The sequence below is a fragment of the Acipenser ruthenus genome, chromosome 29 (assembly GCF_902713425.1).
Source record: "Acipenser ruthenus chromosome 29, fAciRut3.2 maternal haplotype, whole genome shotgun sequence".
In the NCBI taxonomy this organism is placed as follows: Eukaryota; Metazoa; Chordata; class Actinopteri; order Acipenseriformes; family Acipenseridae; genus Acipenser; species Acipenser ruthenus.
The window spans coordinates 9716123-9735983 of NC_081217.1; the positions used below are offsets into that span (position 1 = coordinate 9716123).

Below are 19861 nucleotides of genomic sequence, written 5' to 3' on the forward strand. Positions count from 1 at the left end.
TCACTGCAGCTGCAGCTGCAGCACCAGGCTAAGTGATTACTCATTTTATTAAGACATCAACAACAACCTCTTTGAATTCATTCAATGGATTTCATGTGGTTTACAGGTTTAACAAACCCTGAAAGCAAACACAATGAATTCTCTTTATTATAAAAATAACATCTTTGGTTACAAAATAGAATCAAGATAAATCAATTTTACAGCTTAGCAACATTCATGCAAACTCATTCAAAGCTTTTCTGACCACTTGTAAGTGGAAACGTGGTATAAAGAGTGGTATGTGGGTCAGCAGTACAGAAACATCATAGCCACAGCAACCACGTAGTGACCTGGCAAAACTGTCAGACACATTGAAAACAAACACCAAAGTTTATACAGTATGTGTTGATAAATATTAACCAATATGAACATTGTTATATTTAGCATTTCCACACTGTTTAATATTAACAATTTAAAGCTGCATCCAGATCACTACTGAAAGCTATTCAAGTACAAATTCAAGTTTTTTCCTCCCATTAAAAGTTGTGTTGTGAGAATATTTCACTTATTTATATAACCCTGTACATTTTTTTGTATTATACAATTCCACACATTTTATTAACATTCTATACAATCATACAGTATACCACATAAACCTAAAACCTAATCCTAAACCAACATGGAAACAGTTTTTACATTGAAACAATAGTTATTTTATTTCATGCCCAACAATCAGCTCTCCACTGTGCCCAGTCCCTGATCCCTGTCCTCTTAATCCACCTCCTCAATGGTGGGCCCCTGGGAGGCAGACCCTGAGCCTGCCCGTGCCTGGGACCCACAGCTTCCTCCTGGCATCCCTCCTGGCGCCCCTCCCTGGTACAGCTTGCTGATGATGGGGTTACACACTTTCTCCAGCTCTTTCAGCTGGTGCTCATACTCCTCCTTGTCTGCCATCTGATTTTTGTCCAGCCAGGAGATGGCCTGGTTGCACTTGTCAATGATCTGCTTCTTGTCATCCTCGCTGATCTTGGCTTTCATGTTCTCCTCCTCCACGCTGCTCTTCATGTTGAAGGCGAAGGACTCCAGGGAATTCTTGGCCGCTATCTTCTCCCTCTGGGCCTCGTCCTGGGCTCTGTACTTGTCTGCGTCCTGCACCATCCTCTCGATCTCCTCTTTGCTCAGCCGGCCCTTGTCGTTGGTGATGGTGATCTTGTTCTCTTTGCCGGTGCTCTTGTCCACCGCAGACACGTTCAGGATGCCGTTGGCGTCGATGTCAAAGGTCACCTCAATCTGTGGCACTCCTCGCGGGGCGGGGGGGATGCCCGACAGCTCAAACTTGCCCAGAAGGTTGTTGTCCTTCGTCATGGCCCTCTCTCCCTCGTACACCTGGATGAGGACGCCCGGCTGGTTGTCAGAGTAGGTGGTGAAGGTCTGGGTTTGCTTGGTGGGGATGGTATTTGGATAAAGAAGTGAATACTGTGCATCCAGAAGACCAGTGTTTTAATAGTGTCTGCAATTGTCTGCTGTGCCTGGAGCCCCCTCCCCCCTATATAATGAGCTTTGGATACAGTAATTAGTTAGCCTGGTACCTAATACTGGCTTTATTATAATTCAGGTGGGGAGGCTACTACTCTTGAAGTCGCTGTTGATAGTCCAGCCACACACAATCAGAAGTTACATAGAAGTACTAAAAGATTTAGACATACATTTTGACAAAAAGGTTCTCAGTCTTCACCCGCATACCCACTTAATTTCAGCATTTGAAACTCGGCTTGTTCTGTGGATGTGTGAAGAAGTTTTCCTGGCCTGCTTTTCTCCCTGAAAATCAACCCTTTTAAGCCCCAATATATCTTAAAAAATTCCTTCATATTCATGGGTTCAGGAAGAATAATAAACCATTACTTGTACAAGACAAAAAGAAAAGCTAAACTTTGTTCCTCGGTTCCAAATGTGACATCCTTGAACGTTGAAATGTACTAAACTGAATTAACACATAAGCACATGATGTACTTCCACATCCAGAGTGCCCATCGGGGATCTATTTGATTTTGACTTGTATCTTTTGCATTCCTCTTCAGCCATGGGGTTTGCTTATATCTGTGACACTGAAGCAATGGTCAATGCCAGGAATCTTTACGATGATTATAGCAGCTATAAAGAGTTAAATAGGAGGAGCTATGCTGTGCCTTTCTGTGTCAACGGAACAGAACACCTGCTTAGAGTCTCGTGAAAGAAGGGACAAGCCTGTCGCACTTCAAGTGTTTGGTTTTGGTTTTTACAGACTTCATGTTTGTTTGTTTTGTATGTTTTGAAAAAAATGGATTATGTTAATTTACCCTGTATGAAATGTACTGTACATGACAATAAAATGTTAATTGGTCTAATGTTAACTGATGTTACAGCCACTTAAAAACACAATTTTCTCAACTATTTACTACATTTTGTTGCAGGATTTTGCAACTCGGCGGTTTCTCATTACTATGGTGGCTCATTGAGGAGATTATTATTATTATTATTATTATTATTATTATCCTGTAATCGTGACGGCTGTTTGAAACGTTGAGTTCCTGAGATAAATTATCTACTGATCTCATCATAACATATTTCACATTGTTTTCTCCACTGCCTTTAATGAGCCACCGTACACGACAGATAACCAGTTAAATTGGCTCAATGAATTTGTTTAAAATGATTACAATCCTATATGCTGTGTTCTCAGTAGCTTCAGGAGTGGGGCTACACATTGTGGCTCCCTTTTCTGACTTTATGAGGTTTCACTGTATTTATTTCTTGTGTTTTATTCTTCCTGATACATGTTAGGATTGTGTATATTTAACTGCATACAACGTCGTTGAGAAATGGTAGCTTTGACAGTTTTGTGTTTGTCCTTGCAGTACACGTTATAAAAATCTCCCTGCTCTGGATCTTCACTGCAGCTGCAGCTGCAGCACCAGGCTAAGTGATTACTCATTTTATTAAGACATCAACAACAACCTCTTTGAATTCATTCAATGGATTTCATGTGGTTTACAGGTTTAACAAACCCTGAAAGCAAACACAATGAATTCTCTTTATTATAAAAATAACATCTTTGGTTACAAAATAGAATCAAGATAAATCAATTTTACAGCTTAGCAACATTCATGCAAACTCATTCAAAGCTTTTCTGACCACTTGTAAGTGGAAACGTGGTATAAAGAGTGGTATGTGGGTCAGCAGTACAGAAACATCATAGCCACAGCAACCACGTAGTGACCTGGCAAAACTGTCAGACACATTGAAAACAAACACCAAAGTTTATACAGTATGTGTTGATAAATATTAACCAATATGAACATTGTTATATTTAGCATTTCCACACTGTTTAATATTAACAATTTAAAGCTGCATCCAGATCACTACTGAAAGCTATTCAAGTACAAATTCAAGTTTTTTCCTCCCATTAAAAGTTGTGTTGTGAGAATATTTCACTTATTTATATAACCCTGTACATTTTTTTGTATTATACAATTCCACACATTTTATTAACATTCTATACAATCATACAGTATACCACATAAACCTAAAACCTAATCCTAAACCAACATGGAAACAGTTTTTACATTGAAACAATAGTTATTTTATTTCATGCCCAACAATCAGCTCTCCACTGTGCCCAGTCCCTGATCCCTGTCCTCTTAATCCACCTCCTCAATGGTGGGCCCCTGGGAGGCAGACCCTGAGCCTGCCCGTGCCTGGGACCCACAGCTTCCTCCTGGCATCCCTCCTGGCGCCCCTCCCTGGTACAGCTTGCTGATGATGGGGTTACACACTTTCTCCAGCTCTTTCAGCTGGTGCTCATACTCCTCCTTGTCTGCCATCTGATTTTTGTCCAGCCAGGAGATGGCCTGGTTGCACTTGTCAATGATCTGCTTCTTGTCATCCTCGCTGATCTTGGCTTTCATGTTCTCCTCCTCCACGCTGCTCTTCATGTTGAAGGCGAAGGACTCCAGGGAATTCTTGGCCGCTATCTTCTCCCTCTGGGCCTCGTCCTGGGCTCTGTACTTGTCTGCGTCCTGCACCATCCTCTCGATCTCCTCTTTGCTCAGCCGGCCCTTGTCGTTGGTGATGGTGATCTTGTTCTCTTTGCCGGTGCTCTTGTCCACCGCAGACACGTTCAGGATGCCGTTGGCGTCGATGTCAAAGGTCACCTCAATCTGTGGCACTCCTCGCGGGGCGGGGGGGATGCCCGACAGCTCAAACTTGCCCAGAAGGTTGTTGTCCTTCGTCATGGCCCTCTCTCCCTCGTACACCTGGATGAGGACGCCCGGCTGGTTGTCAGAGTAGGTGGTGAAGGTCTGGGTTTGCTTGGTGGGGATGGTATTTGGATAAAGAAGTGAATACTGTGCATCCAGAAGACCAGTGTTTTAATAGTGTCTGCAATTGTCTGCTGTGCCTGGAGCCCCCTCCCCCCTATATAATGAGCTTTGGATACAGTAATTAGTTAGCCTGGTACCTAATACTGGCTTTATTATAATTCAGGTGGGGAGGCTACTACTCTTGAAGTCGCTGTTGATAGTCCAGCCACACACAATCAGAAGTTACATAGAAGTACTAAAAGATTTAGACATACATTTTGACAAAAAGGTTCTCAGTCTTCACCCGCATACCCACTTAATTTCAGCATTTGAAACTCGGCTTGTTCTGTGGATGTGTGAAGAAGTTTTCCTGGCCTGCTTTTCTCCCTGAAAATCAACCCTTTTAAGCCCCAATATATCTTAAAAAATTCCTTCATATTCATGGGTTCAGGAAGAATAATAAACCATTACTTGTACAAGACAAAAAGAAAAGCTAAACTTTGTTCCTCGGTTCCAAATGTGACATCCTTGAACGTTGAAATGTACTAAACTGAATTAACACATAAGCACATGATGTACTTCCACATCCAGAGTGCCCATCGGGGATCTATTTGATTTTGACTTGTATCTTTTGCATTCCTCTTCAGCCATGGGGTTTGCTTATATCTGTGACACTGAAGCAATGGTCAATGCCAGGAATCTTTACGATGATTATAGCAGCTATAAAGAGTTAAATAGGAGGAGCTATGCTGTGCCTTTCTGTGTCAACGGAACAGAACACCTGCTTAGAGTCTCGTGAAAGAAGGGACAAGCCTGTCGCACTTCAAGTGTTTGGTTTTGGTTTTTACAGACTTCATGTTTGTTTGTTTTGTATGTTTTGAAAAAAATGGATTATGTTAATTTACCCTGTATGAAATGTACTGTACATGACAATAAAATGTTAATTGGTCTAATGTTAACTGATGTTACAGCCACTTAAAAACACAATTTTCTCAACTATTTACTACATTTTGTTGCAGGATTTTGCAACTCGGCGGTTTCTCATTACTATGGTGGCTCATTGAGGAGATTATTATTATTATTATTATTATTATTATTATCCTGTAATCGTGACGGCTGTTTGAAACGTTTAGTTCCTGAGATAAATTATCTACTGATCTCATCATAACATATTTCACATTGTTTTCTCCACTGCCTTTAATGAGCCACCGTACACGACAGATAACCAGTTAAATTGGCTCAATGAATTTGTTTAAAATGATTACAATCCTATATGCTGTGTTCTCAGTAGCTTCAGGAGTGGGGCTACACATTGTGGCTCCCTTTTCTGACTTTATGAGGTTTCACTGTATTTATTTCTTGTGTTTTATTCTTCCTGATACATGTTAGGATTGTGTATATTTAACTGCATACAACGTCGTTGAGAAATGGTAGCTTTGACAGTTTTGTGTTTGTCCTTGCAGTACACGTTATAAAAATCTCCCTGCTCTGGATCTTCACTGCAGCTGCAGCTGCAGCACCAGGCTAAGTGATTACTCATTTTATTAAGACATCAACAACAACCTCTTTGAATTCATTCAATGGATTTCATGTGGTTTACAGGTTTAACAAACCCTGAAAGCAAACACAATGAATTCTCTTTATTATAAAAATAACATCTTTGGTTACAAAATAGAATCAAGATAAATCAATTTTACAGCTTAGCAACATTCATGCAAACTCATTCAAAGCTTTTCTGACCACTTGTAAGTGGAAACGTGGTATAAAGAGTGGTATGTGGGTCAGCAGTACAGAAACATCATAGCCACAGCAACCACGTAGTGACCTGGCAAAACTGTCAGACACATTGAAAACAAACACCAAAGTTTATACAGTATGTGTTGATAAATATTAACCAATATGAACATTGTTATATTTAGCATTTCCACACTGTTTAATATTAACAATTTAAAGCTGCATCCAGATCACTACTGAAAGCTATTCAAGTACAAATTCAAGTTTTTTCCTCCCATTAAAAGTTGTGTTGTGAGAATATTTCACTTATTTATATAACCCTGTACATTTTTTTGTATTATACAATTCCACACATTTTATTAACATTCTATACAATCATACAGTATACCACATAAACCTAAAACCTAATCCTAAACCAACATGGAAACAGTTTTTACATTGAAACAATAGTTATTTTATTTCATGCCCAACAATCAGCTCTCCACTGTGCCCAGTCCCTGATCCCTGTCCTCTTAATCCACCTCCTCAATGGTGGGCCCCTGGGAGGCAGACCCTGAGCCTGCCCGTGCCTGGGACCCACAGCTTCCTCCTGGCATCCCTCCTGGCGCCCCTCCCTGGTACAGCTTGCTGATGATGGGGTTACACACTTTCTCCAGCTCTTTCAGCTGGTGCTCATACTCCTCCTTGTCTGCCATCTGATTTTTGTCCAGCCAGGAGATGGCCTGGTTGCACTTGTCAATGATCTGCTTCTTGTCATCCTCGCTGATCTTGGCTTTCATGTTCTCCTCCTCCACGCTGCTCTTCATGTTGAAGGCGAAGGACTCCAGGGAATTCTTGGCCGCTATCTTCTCCCTCTGGGCCTCGTCCTGGGCTCTGTACTTGTCTGCGTCCTGCACCATCCTCTCGATCTCCTCTTTGCTCAGCCGGCCCTTGTCGTTGGTGATGGTGATCTTGTTCTCTTTGCCGGTGCTCTTGTCCACCGCAGACACGTTCAGGATGCCGTTGGCGTCGATGTCAAAGGTCACCTCAATCTGTGGCACTCCTCGCGGGGCGGGGGGGATGCCCGACAGCTCAAACTTGCCCAGAAGGTTGTTGTCCTTCGTCATGGCCCTCTCTCCCTCGTACACCTGGATGAGGACGCCCGGCTGGTTGTCAGAGTAGGTGGTGAAGGTCTGGGTTTGCTTGGTGGGGATGGTATTTGGATAAAGAAGTGAATACTGTGCATCCAGAAGACCAGTGTTTTAATAGTGTCTGCAATTGTCTGCTGTGCCTGGAGCCCCCTCCCCCCTATATAATGAGCTTTGGATACAGTAATTAGTTAGCCTGGTACCTAATACTGGCTTTATTATAATTCAGGTGGGGAGGCTACTACTCTTGAAGTCGCTGTTGATAGTCCAGCCACACACAATCAGAAGTTACATAGAAGTACTAAAAGATTTAGACATACATTTTGACAAAAAGGTTCTCAGTCTTCACCCGCATACCCACTTAATTTCAGCATTTGAAACTCGGCTTGTTCTGTGGATGTGTGAAGAAGTTTTCCTGGCCTGCTTTTCTCCCTGAAAATCAACCCTTTTAAGCCCCAATATATCTTAAAAAATTCCTTCATATTCATGGGTTCAGGAAGAATAATAAACCATTACTTGTACAAGACAAAAAGAAAAGCTAAACTTTGTTCCTCGGTTCCAAATGTGACATCCTTGAACGTTGAAATGTACTAAACTGAATTAACACATAAGCACATGATGTACTTCCACATCCAGAGTGCCCATCGGGGATCTATTTGATTTTGACTTGTATCTTTTGCATTCCTCTTCAGCCATGGGGTTTGCTTATATCTGTGACACTGAAGCAATGGTCAATGCCAGGAATCTTTACGATGATTATAGCAGCTATAAAGAGTTAAATAGGAGGAGCTATGCTGTGCCTTTCTGTGTCAACGGAACAGAACACCTGCTTAGAGTCTCGTGAAAGAAGGGACAAGCCTGTCGCACTTCAAGTGTTTGGTTTTGGTTTTTACAGACTTCATGTTTGTTTGTTTTGTATGTTTTGAAAAAAATGGATTATGTTAATTTACCCTGTATGAAATGTACTGTACATGACAATAAAATGTTAATTGGTCTAATGTTAACTGATGTTACAGCCACTTAAAAACACAATTTTCTCAACTATTTACTACATTTTGTTGCAGGATTTTGCAACTCGGCGGTTTCTCATTACTATGGTGGCTCATTGAGGAGATTATTATTATTATTATTATTATTATTATTATCCTGTAATCGTGACGGCTGTTTGAAACGTTGAGTTCCTGAGATAAATTATCTACTGATCTCATCATAACATATTTCACATTGTTTTCTCCACTGCCTTTAATGAGCCACCGTACACGACAGATAACCAGTTAAATTGGCTCAATGAATTTGTTTAAAATGATTACAATCCTATATGCTGTGTTCTCAGTAGCTTCAGGAGTGGGGCTACACATTGTGGCTCCCTTTTCTGACTTTATGAGGTTTCACTGTATTTATTTCTTGTGTTTTATTCTTCCTGATACATGTTAGGATTGTGTATATTTAACTGCATACAACGTCGTTGAGAAATGGTAGCTTTGACAGTTTTGTGTTTGTCCTTGCAGTACACGTTATAAAAATCTCCCTGCTCTGGATCTTCACTGCAGCTGCAGCTGCAGCACCAGGCTAAGTGATTACTCATTTTATTAAGACATCAACAACAACCTCTTTGAATTCATTCAATGGATTTCATGTGGTTTACAGGTTTAACAAACCCTGAAAGCAAACACAATGAATTCTCTTTATTATAAAAATAACATCTTTGGTTACAAAATAGAATCAAGATAAATCAATTTTACAGCTTAGCAACATTCATGCAAACTCATTCAAAGCTTTTCTGACCACTTGTAAGTGGAAACGTGGTATAAAGAGTGGTATGTGGGTCAGCAGTACAGAAACATCATAGCCACAGCAACCACGTAGTGACCTGGCAAAACTGTCAGACACATTGAAAACAAACACCAAAGTTTATACAGTATGTGTTGATAAATATTAACCAATATGAACATTGTTATATTTAGCATTTCCACACTGTTTAATATTAACAATTTAAAGCTGCATCCAGATCACTACTGAAAGCTATTCAAGTACAAATTCAAGTTTTTTCCTCCCATTAAAAGTTGTGTTGTGAGAATATTTCACTTATTTATATAACCCTGTACATTTTTTTGTATTATACAATTCCACACATTTTATTAACATTCTATACAATCATACAGTATACCACATAAACCTAAAACCTAATCCTAAACCAACATGGAAACAGTTTTTACATTGAAACAATAGTTATTTTATTTCATGCCCAACAATCAGCTCTCCACTGTGCCCAGTCCCTGATCCCTGTCCTCTTAATCCACCTCCTCAATGGTGGGCCCCTGGGAGGCAGACCCTGAGCCTGCCCGTGCCTGGGACCCACAGCTTCCTCCTGGCATCCCTCCTGGCGCCCCTCCCTGGTACAGCTTGCTGATGATGGGGTTACACACTTTCTCCAGCTCTTTCAGCTGGTGCTCATACTCCTCCTTGTCTGCCATCTGATTTTTGTCCAGCCAGGAGATGGCCTGGTTGCACTTGTCAATGATCTGCTTCTTGTCATCCTCGCTGATCTTGGCTTTCATGTTCTCCTCCTCCACGCTGCTCTTCATGTTGAAGGCGAAGGACTCCAGGGAGTTCTTGGCCGCTATCTTCTCCCTCTGGGCCTCGTCCTGGGCTCTGTACTTGTCTGCGTCCTGCACCATCCTCTCGATCTCCTCTTTGCTCAGCCGGCCCTTGTCGTTGGTGATGGTGATCTTGTTCTCTTTGCCGGTGCTCTTGTCCACCGCAGACACGTTCAGGATGCCGTTGGCGTCGATGTCAAAGGTCACCTCAATCTGTGGCACTCCTCGCGGGGCGGGGGGGATGCCCGACAGCTCAAACTTGCCCAGAAGGTTGTTGTCCTTCGTCATGGCCCTCTCTCCCTCGTACACCTGGATGAGGACGCCCGGCTGGTTGTCCGAGTAGGTGGTGAAGGTCTGGGTTTGCTTGGTGGGGATGGTGGTGTTGCGCTTGATCAGGGCGGTCATAACTCCTCCTGCGGTCTCGATGCCCAAAGACAGCGGGGCCACGTCTAGCAGCAGCAAGTCCTGCACGTTTTCAGAGGTGTCGCCCATCAGGATGGCTGCCTGCACAGCTGCACCGTAGGCCACCGCTTCATCAGGGTTGATGCTCTTGTTCAGCTCCCTGCCGTGGAAGAAGTCCTGGAGGAGTTTCTGGATCTTGGGGATGCGAGTGGAGCCTCCCACCAGAACTATGTCTTGGATCTTAGACTTGTCCATCTTGGCATCCCTTAGTGCCTTCTCCACAGGCTCCAGGGTCCCTCTGAAAAGGTCAGAGTTCATCTCCTCAAAGCGAGCCCTCGTGATGGAGGTGTAGAAGTCAATGCCTTCATACAGAGAGTCGATCTCAATGCTGGCCTGAGTGCTGGAGGACAGGGTTCTCTTGGCTCTCTCACACGCTGTCCTCAGCCTCCTCACCGCCCTCTTGTTCTGGCTGAGGTCCTTCTTGTATTTCCTCTTGAACTCTTCAATGAAGTGGTTGACCATGCGGTTGTCAAAGTCCTCCCCGCCCAGGTGGGTGTCCCCTGCCGTGGCCTTCACCTCAAAGATCCCGTCCTCGATGGTCAGGATGGACACGTCAAAGGTGCCGCCGCCCAGGTCAAAGATCAGGACGTTGCGCTCTCCTCTGCTGCCCTTGTCCAGCCCGTAGGCGATGGCAGCTGCTGTGGGCTCGTTGATAATTCTCAGCACGTTCAGTCCAGCGATCACGCCAGCATCCTTGGTAGCCTGGCGCTGGGAGTCGTTGAAGTAGGCGGGCACAGTGATGACGGCGTTGGACACTTTCTGGCCCAGGTAAGCCTCGGCAATCTCTTTCATCTTGATCAGGACCATGGAGGAGATCTCCTCTGGATTGAAGGTCTTGTTCTCCCCTTTGTATTCCACTTGCACTTTGGGTTTCCCTGCTTCACTCACCACCATGAACGGCCAGTGCTTCATATCAGACTGCACAACAGAGTCGTCGTATTTCCTTCCGATCAGTCGCTTGGCATCGAAAACAGTGTTGCTGGGGTTCATGGCCACCTGGTTCTTGGCAGCATCTCCAATGAGCCTCTCTGTGTCCGTGAAGGCCACGTAGCTGGGGGTGGTCCTGTTGCCCTGGTCATTGGCGATGATCTCCACTTTGCCATGCTGGAACACCCCCACGCAGGAGTAGGTGGTGCCCAGGTCAATGCCAATAGACACTCCCTTGGGTGCAGACATCTTTACAGGGGTTCTGTGTTGTAGGCTCTGCAGCAAACAAGTGGAACAGCAGGTTTAGTTCACAATACAAGTTGTAGGATCTTATAATCCGATTAATGTACAATAACGAGCAGAGCTTTTGAAAAACAAGTTTTAAAAAAATGCTTTTTATTCATTTACAGTCTAGTTCTTTGTATTAAAATACAGTTTTTTTTAAAAAAATCCAGTAAAAAACTCTGTTGACATACAAATGTAGTTACTGTACAGGTTATGATTAAGTACAAAGATCCATTAATAATGAATGCATGTATTCACATGTTTTAGACTGGACCCCTAAGGGTTTGGCTCATATGTAATATTGGCAAAAGCAAAATATCACAAACAGTACAAATCTATAAGAATATGTATTGTTTGTTTGTTTGTTTGTTTTTTAATTTTCTAATATGTATTTAATAATTTTTAACAGACATTTGATGAAGCAAAAAGCGACACAAACGCTCAGTGATATCTGAGAATAAACATTAAGATATTAATGTCACTACCGGTAGTTAAAAAAAAAAGCGGCAAGCAATCTTCCCTGCCCGGGCTGTCAGTACAATAGTATGCTATAAAACAAGAGCTTAATTAAAGTCTTAGTGACTTACGGTTTACTTGTTAGGGTTTGTGTGAATGTGTCGAGACGGATTGATCCGCGAGATCTCGCTTTCGTCCGGCTTCTCGCTGCCCGTGTCTCCTCCAGTTGCTTCTGTCTCTCTTGCTGCTGCTGCGGGATTTTTATACAGTGCAGCTGTTCTTCTGGAACGCTCGAGTACAATCTAAGCCAATCAGCTGGCTGCTTTCTATTTACCACAGAAACGGTTTCTAGTGACGACACAGAGCGAAGCTTGGAGAAGTTTCTGGATCGGTACCTGACGTCTTGCACATTGGAATGCACGGCGCTTCCTGATACTGTGGCACTTTTTCTGTTATTTTGTATTCACGTATTTATTTGACAGGCACAACGTACAATCTGTAACTTTTATGATACATAATATGTATTGCACTCAGATTGAGATCTGAGCTCATTTTCACTGGCAGTCCCGGGACAAACACACAAACGGAACAAGAAAATAATACAAATACACATTTACAGAAGGGAATATGATCGAGCATCAGATAGATAACACAAGACACCAGCAACCTCACATCCCCGAAAACAACATCACTCCAAAAAACAATCTCATCACACACCAATCCGGGATCAAAAGAATCCGCTGCAATTCTGCAATTCTATAATGACAATACTATATATATATATATATATATATATATATATATATATATATATATATATATATATATATATATATATATATATAACCTTTTAACAATAATTAATCCCAGGCTTATTTTATATGTAAAATGATTATTATTTTTCGTGTAACCTAATTTAAATGTCAGGAATTGGAAATAATCCCTTTCTCCAACCATTACTGGACATTACTACACAGAATGCACATCCATGTAAGATTTTCCATGTAATACCCCGTGTGCTCTGCTTCACTGGAACTATCAGGGACTGTTCAAGAAACTTCTCGAACCTTCGCTCTGATCTCTTGTCAGAACCCCGCTAGAAGGCGCGTCTGTGAGATAAATACAAAGCAGCGCACTGATTGGCTTAGACTTCGCTCGAGAGTTCCAGAAGAGGAGCTGCACTGAATAAAAAAAGCCGGCAGCTGCACGAGAGTCAGTCAGAAGCAACTGTCAGAGAGAAGAGACGAGCAGCAACAAGACATAGGAGACAGAGCGAGAGAGTAGGGGATCGTCTCGACACACCGACTCAAACCCGAACAAGCAAACTGTAAGTCAGTATAAACCTTTATTGAAGCGCGCGTTTCATAACCTGCGACTGTACCGCTTTTCTGAGCTACCGGTATCATTTCTTAATATTTATTCTCAAATATCACTAAACATTTAAACGTATGTTTATCTATGTCCGTTGTAAAATACATGTTAGAAAATCTAAAAATAAATAAGTAAAGGTGTGATTGAAATAACCGTCGGGCGCAGCATAGAACGAATTAAACACGTCTTGTATTAAATTGAATGGATACATTCGACTGTCCGAGTCCCTGTATTTCTTCTGTCCTTTTTAATCATGAAATTATAAAGAATTGGTTAGTACAGTAATGTCATATTCTACTTTCTCCATACATGTCCTTATACGTTTACTATTTGTGATATTTCGTTTTTGCCAATATTAAATATGAGCTAAACCCTTAGGGGTCCAGTCTAAAACATGTGAATACATGCATTCATTATTAATGGATCTTTGTACTTAATCACTGTATTTTAATACAAAGAACTAGACTGTAAATGAATAAAAAGCATTTTTTTAAAACTTGTTTTTCAAATGCTCTGCTCGTTATCGTACATTAATCGGATTATAAGATCCTACAACTTGTATTGTGTACTAAACCTGCTGTTCCACTTGTTTGCTGCAGAGCCTACAACACAGAGCCCCTGTAAAGATGTCTGCACCCAAGGGAGTGTCTATTGGCATTGACCTGGGCACCACCTACTCCTGCGTGGGGGTGTTCCAGCATGGCAAAGTGGAGATCATCGCCAATGACCAGGGCAACAGGACCACCCCCAGCTACGTGGCCTTCACGGACACAGAGAGGCTCATTGGAGATGCTGCCAAGAACCAGGTGGCCATGAACCCCAGCAACACTGTTTTCGATGCCAAGCGACTGATCGGAAGGAAATACGACGACTCTGTTGTGCAGTCTGATATGAAGCACTGGCCGTTCATGGTGGTGAGTGAAGCAGGGAAACCCAAAGTGCAAGTGGAATACAAAGGGGAGAACAAGACCTTCAATCCAGAGGAGATCTCCTCCATGGTCCTGATCAAGATGAAAGAGATTGCCGAGGCTTACCTGGGCCAGAAAGTGTCCAACGCCGTCATCACTGTGCCCGCCTACTTCAACGACTCCCAGCGCCAGGCTACCAAGGATGCTGGCGTGATCGCTGGACTGAACGTGCTGAGAATTATCAACGAGCCCACAGCAGCTGCCATCGCCTACGGGCTGGACAAGGGCAGCAGAGGAGAGCGCAACGTCCTGATCTTTGACCTGGGCGGCGGCACCTTTGACGTGTCCATCCTGACCATCGAGGACGGGATCTTTGAGGTGAAGGCCACGGCAGGGGACACCCACCTGGGCGGGGAGGACTTTGACAACCGCATGGTCAACCACTTCATTGAAGAGTTCAAGAGGAAATACAAGAAGGACCTCAGCCAGAACAAGAGGGCGGTGAGGAGGCTGAGGACAGCGTGTGAGAGAGCCAAGAGAACCCTGTCCTCCAGCACTCAGGCCAGCATTGAGATCGACTCTCTGTATGAAGGCATTGACTTCTACACCTCCATCACGAGGGCTCGCTTTGAGGAGATGAACTCTGACCTTTTCAGAGGGACCCTGGAGCCTGTGGAGAAGGCACTAAGGGATGCCAAGATGGACAAGTCTAAGATCCAAGACATAGTTCTGGTGGGAGGCTCCACTCGCATCCCCAAGATCCAGAAACTCCTCCAGGACTTCTTCCACGGCAGGGAGCTGAACAAGAGCATCAACCCTGATGAAGCGGTGGCCTACGGTGCAGCTGTGCAGGCAGCCATCCTGATGGGCGACACCTCTGAAAACGTGCAGGACTTGCTGCTGCTAGACGTGGCCCCGCTGTCTTTGGGCATCGAGACCGCAGGAGGAGTTATGACCGCCCTGATCAAGCGCAACACCACCATCCCCACCAAGCAAACCCAGACCTTCACCACCTACTCGGACAACCAGCCGGGCGTCCTCATCCAGGTGTACGAGGGAGAGAGGGCCATGACGAAGGACAACAACCTTCTGGGCAAGTTTGAGCTGTCGGGCATCCCCCCCGCCCCGCGAGGAGTGCCACAGATTGAGGTGACCTTTGACATCGACGCCAACGGCATCCTGAACGTGTCTGCGGTGGACAAGAGCACCGGCAAAGAGAACAAGATCACCATCACCAACGACAAGGGCCGGCTGAGCAAAGAGGAGATCGAGAGGATGGTGCAGGACGCAGACAAGTACAGAGCCCAGGACGAGGCCCAGAGGGAGAAGATAGCGGCCAAGAATTCCCTGGAGTCCTTCGCCTTCAACATGAAGAGCAGCGTGGAGGAGGAGAACATGAAAGCCAAGATCAGCGAGGATGACAAGAAGCAGATCATTGACAAGTGCAACCAGGCCATCTCCTGGCTGGACAAAAATCAGATGGCAGACAAGGAGGAGTATGAGCACCAGCTGAAAGAGCTGGAGAAAGTGTGTAACCCCATCATCAGCAAGCTGTACCAGGGAGGGGCGCCAGGAGAGATGCCAGGAGGAAGCTGTGGGTCCCAGGCACGGGCAGGCTCAGGGTCTGCCTCCCAGGGGCCCACCATTGAGGAGGTGGATTAAGAGGACAGGATCAGGCCATAAAAGAAGACCTTGAACTGAATGCTAATAAAATGGCAAACATTAAGCACTGTTGAATGTAAATATTCTTTCCTAAAGATTTATTGTGTCATACTATATGTTTAGACTTATAATGAATGTTATTAAAAAAAAAAAAGAAAATTCTAGAATACTGACAATTATATTTTATTTAAAACATGTTGAACATTTTTTTTTTCTAAATAAAAAGCATTAAAGAGAATTGTTTTGAATGGTCTGTTAAGTGAAATTATTTAACTTTTACTGAGAATCTATTTTCTGGAAACAGAAAGGAATGCAATAACAGCAAGTACAAGGAAGTAACTTTCTAAAGATATTTTAATGTAATGTACAGTTTTTATTCCACATTCATTCAGTTTATATAGGTACATTTTCCTATTTATCTTGCAATACAGTGCTGTGCACTAGATGGTGCTGGTGCTGCATTACCTACAAGGCAGACATTCTAGAACTGAAGAGCAGCTCCTGGGCTCATAGTCTCCTTAACACCTATTCAAAAAAATAAACTGTAATAAATAATCACTCTGAATTATTGCAAGCCTCATAAGCATATGATAGAATAGTAAAGAAAATGCCATTTGAAAATAATGATTGGGGTTTGTGGTGTAGTCACCTTTTCAAAATCCAATTCCATAGCCTACAGTACCGCTGTGCATCTTTTCCATGGTAACCTTGCAGATACAGGCAATTCTTATTAAAACAAACTCGATTACACAAATGTCCTGACTACCAATTTTCTGCATGGACCAAATTTCGTATTCACTTATTGTAAACTACTTCTGCAATATGAATTCACTTGATACATATTTCTTGTTTCTGCTATTTATTTATACTTATATAAGTATATGTTTTAAAAAGTTCATGTTGAACTGTATATTCAATCAAATGCACACCACTTTTAAATGTACAATGCTTTTGATTGCGCTACAGTTGAAAATGGATTTCAGTGTTACTGGAACTTTAGTAAAAACTGACAGTATGTGCTGGCTTAGTGGCTTCCACTCCTGATAATAAGAGTTGAGGCTGTGTGGTCCAGTGGTTAAAGAAAAGGGCTTGTAATTAGGAGGTTAATTACAAGCCCTTTTTCAAATCCCACCTCAGCCACTGACTCATTGTGTGACCCTGTGCAAGTCACTTAACCTCCTTGTGCTCTGTCTTTCGGGTGAGACGTAATTGTAAGTGACTCTACAGCTGATGCATAGTTCACACACCCTAGTCTCTGTAAGTCGCCTTGCATAAAGCCGTCTGCTAAATAAACAAATAATAATAAGAATAATTACTGATGAGACGATTCCGCCCCCACCCCCGATCCATTCAAAATCGCATGATTGAGAGTGGATTGTATCATACAAGTTTATGATATGAGCACTAGGTTAATTTTTAGTAGTATTTTCACAGAATACCCTGCGGCTGGCGTCTGTGCAACCCGTGTGGAGCGGTAAGCATGGTTTATGCGCTACAAGTGATAGTAAAACTAGTTATTAAAAAAAAACAAAAAAAACCAAAGATAACTAATTAACTAATATTAATGGCATGCTCTGATGCTGAAATGTTTCAATATTAAATATACAACTCACAATGCAAGACTACAATGCCTCACGATTTAAGTTTATGGTTGCCAGTTCTCAGCATCTATAAGCTTGGATATGACGCAGCCTACTTTTTTGTTGGAATGAAAACATACCCAGTGGGCGGTAGTTCTTGGAAATCGACAGCCAAATGAGACAATCAGCAGCGTCTGAATCCATTAGCCCCGCCCCCGGGGAGGGACAGTCCTGGACTGTGGCATTGCATAGCGAGCTGCACAGCTCATTTAACACAACGACAAGAAAAAAGAAAACGGGCACACTGTAATGGGGTAGGCATTCCGTTAAACGTATCTGTTAATTGTGTTTTAATAATGATGTACTGATTAAACTGTTTGTATTTAATTGCTTGTGCGCATAATATGTGTGTGAGCGAGCTACAACTTACAGTCGACAATAGCTTTTTTTTTTTTTTTTTTTTTTTTCTTATCGATGCATTAATATTAACCCAATGTTTTACTGTCCGTTTTCAGTATGCTTTTTTCTGCATACTGTACCGGGTAACGGATTTCCACCGTTTTGTTTGTTCATAATTTCTGGGTTTTAAATGCCTTGGCTGTGTATACAGTAATTTATTTAATGCGAGTGAGTCCAGGTGCTGCTGTTACTGAATCAAAGCAAGGTATTTCTGTGTGTGTTCTCATCGCTGCTTTCAAAGCTGGTCGCTTTATCATCACATCTATTCTCGACGTCTTAATATTAAATGCGTGTTTTCCTATTAGATTGATCACATATCAGTACAGTCAGGCTGTGAGTGATGGCTGTGTCTGTTTTGTGAATACATTGTTCATAGATCGTGTATGGAAGATTACATTGGTAAGGTCTTGCGCTCTGCAGTGAGCCCAATCCAGGCTTTACTATAGTTTTAAACAAATTAGTTGTAGCCTACGGCTTCAAATTACAGGGCTGAATTCTGTTAACATACATTAAAAACACGCACACGTCATTTGTTATAACCGAACCAGAAATTATGTTTCACTTCCAACCGATATTCCATCACATTTTATATTCAAGGGCTAAAAGAAACCTACACATATTGCATACCGAAAATCTCAAATTTCATATTGAAGATTATTAAGCGCAGCAAGTTATCAGCGTAGATTCTGTTTTGGTCATCCGTTTTTTATTGTCCATATTTCGTTTGGACCATTTTATCATTTTACACATAGTATGCAATTGTAATGACGTTTTAAAATAAGGCCTCATGAGGTAAAAAGTTGTGCCCTGTGATGCATTCTTATTGTTACGTCACTAGGGGTCAATTGCAACGTGCTCACAGCTGCGTTCTAACTGGAGATCATCTCCTAGTGAGTACAAAGGACAAGGCTCACAATAGACTGCAAGATAGAACCACCTGCTATGAACTAAACCTCTCCAGGTGGGTGTTACTTATAATCTCAACTGCAATGAACACCATGTAGCAGCCCTGCCCAGTAGAGTTGTGCAAACTGGTCCAGCAATTCTTTAGACCATAGGAGCAGCACCACGAAATGTATTTCTCAGTTGCGCAACGCAATCCTTCATGCATTCAACAAAACACATGTTTTTGCTCCATCGTGTAATCCGGAACACATTTAGTTGTCATTATGAAATTCAAATCCAAATATTACAAAATGTATCTTTGCCTTTTGAGAAAGTAACACAGGAGCAAGCATGTATCACATTGTGCTGCACCTGGGTATTCAATCACCTGCTTTCTGAATCCCATGAATGCAGCGAGCAGTTTCAGTGTTTCGATGCTGCTGGATTAGCGATCTTGCTGGAGTTATCGGCAGCTTGTTATCCGTCTCACAGTTCAGTGTTTCAATGCTGCTGGATTAGCGAGCTTGCTGGAGTTATCGGCAGCTTGTTATCCGTCTCACAGTTCAGTGTTTCAATGCTGCTGGATTAGCGAGCTTGCTGGAGTTATTGGCAGCTTGTTATCCGTCTCACAGTTCAGTGTTTCAATGCTGCTGGATTAGCGAGTTTGCTGGAGTTATCGGCAGCTTGTTATCTGTCTCACAGTTCAGTGTTTCAATGCTGCTGGATTAGCGAGTTTGCTGGAGTTATCGGCAGCTTGTTATCTGTCTCACAGTTCAGTGTTTCAATGCTGCTGGATTAGCGAGTTTGCTGGAGTTATCGGCAGCTTGTTATCTGTCTCACAGTTCAGTGTTTCAATGCTGCTGGATTAGCGAGTTTGCTGGAGTTATCGGCAGCTTGTTATCCGTCTCACAGTTCAGTGTTTCAATGCTGCTGGATTAGCGAGCTTGCTGGAGTTATCGGCAGCTTGTTATCCGTCTCACAGTTCAGTGTTTCAATGCTGCTGGATTAGCGAGCTTGCTGGAGTTATCGGCAGCTTGTTATCCGTCTCACAGTTCAGTGTTTCAATGCTGCTGGATTAGCGAGCTTGCTGGA

General features: G+C 42.8%; 4 protein-coding genes across 5 annotated transcripts in view; 2 read left to right on the forward strand and 2 right to left on the reverse strand.

Annotated features, from left to right (window-relative positions):
• Positions 1–668: 668 nt before the first annotated feature.
• LOC131702094 (heat shock 70 kDa protein-like) lies at positions 669–1420 on the reverse strand. The gene has a single exon (XM_059003922.1). The coding sequence runs from the start codon at positions 1342–1344 to the stop codon at positions 751–753; it is 594 nt and encodes a 197-aa protein (XP_058859905.1). The 5' UTR covers positions 1345–1420; the 3' UTR covers positions 669–750.
• A 7966-nt stretch (positions 1421–9386) lies between these two features.
• Positions 9387–12175, reverse strand: LOC131702093 (heat shock 70 kDa protein). The gene is made up of 2 exons (XM_059003920.1): positions 12036–12175; positions 9387–11439 (listed from the first exon to the last, which is right to left on the reverse strand). The coding sequence occupies exon 2, from the start codon at positions 11410–11412 to the stop codon at positions 9469–9471; it is 1944 nt and encodes a 647-aa protein (XP_058859903.1). The 5' UTR covers positions 11413–11439; positions 12036–12175; the 3' UTR covers positions 9387–9468.
• Positions 12176–13093: 918 nt separating this feature from the next.
• On the forward strand, positions 13094–16083 carry LOC117431908 (heat shock 70 kDa protein-like). Its single transcript, XM_034053176.3, has 2 exons — positions 13094–13231; positions 13875–16083. Exon 2 carries the CDS (start codon positions 13902–13904, stop codon positions 15843–15845), a length of 1944 nt encoding a protein of 647 aa, XP_033909067.3. The 5' UTR covers positions 13094–13231; positions 13875–13901; the 3' UTR covers positions 15846–16083.
• Positions 16084–17635: 1552 nt separating this feature from the next.
• The window catches only part of LOC117431072 (engulfment and cell motility protein 2-like), a 45336-nt gene continuing 43110 nt past the window's right edge, over positions 17636–19861 (forward strand). For both annotated transcript variants that reach the window (XM_034051683.3, XM_034051692.3), the window contains exon 1: positions 17636–17739. The gene's annotated coding sequence lies outside the window, so the exon portion shown is untranslated. The remainder of the gene's footprint in view (positions 17740–19861) is intronic.

Coding starts and splice junctions, on each gene's coding strand:
- LOC131702094 (XM_059003922.1), bottom strand. CDS start 1,344: ATGACGAAGGACAACAACCTTCTGGGCAAGTTTGAGCTGTCGGGCATC.
- LOC131702093 (XM_059003920.1), bottom strand. CDS start 11,412: ATGTCTGCACCCAAGGGAGTGTCTATTGGCATTGACCTGGGCACCACC.
- LOC117431908 (XM_034053176.3), top strand. CDS start 13,902: ATGTCTGCACCCAAGGGAGTGTCTATTGGCATTGACCTGGGCACCACC.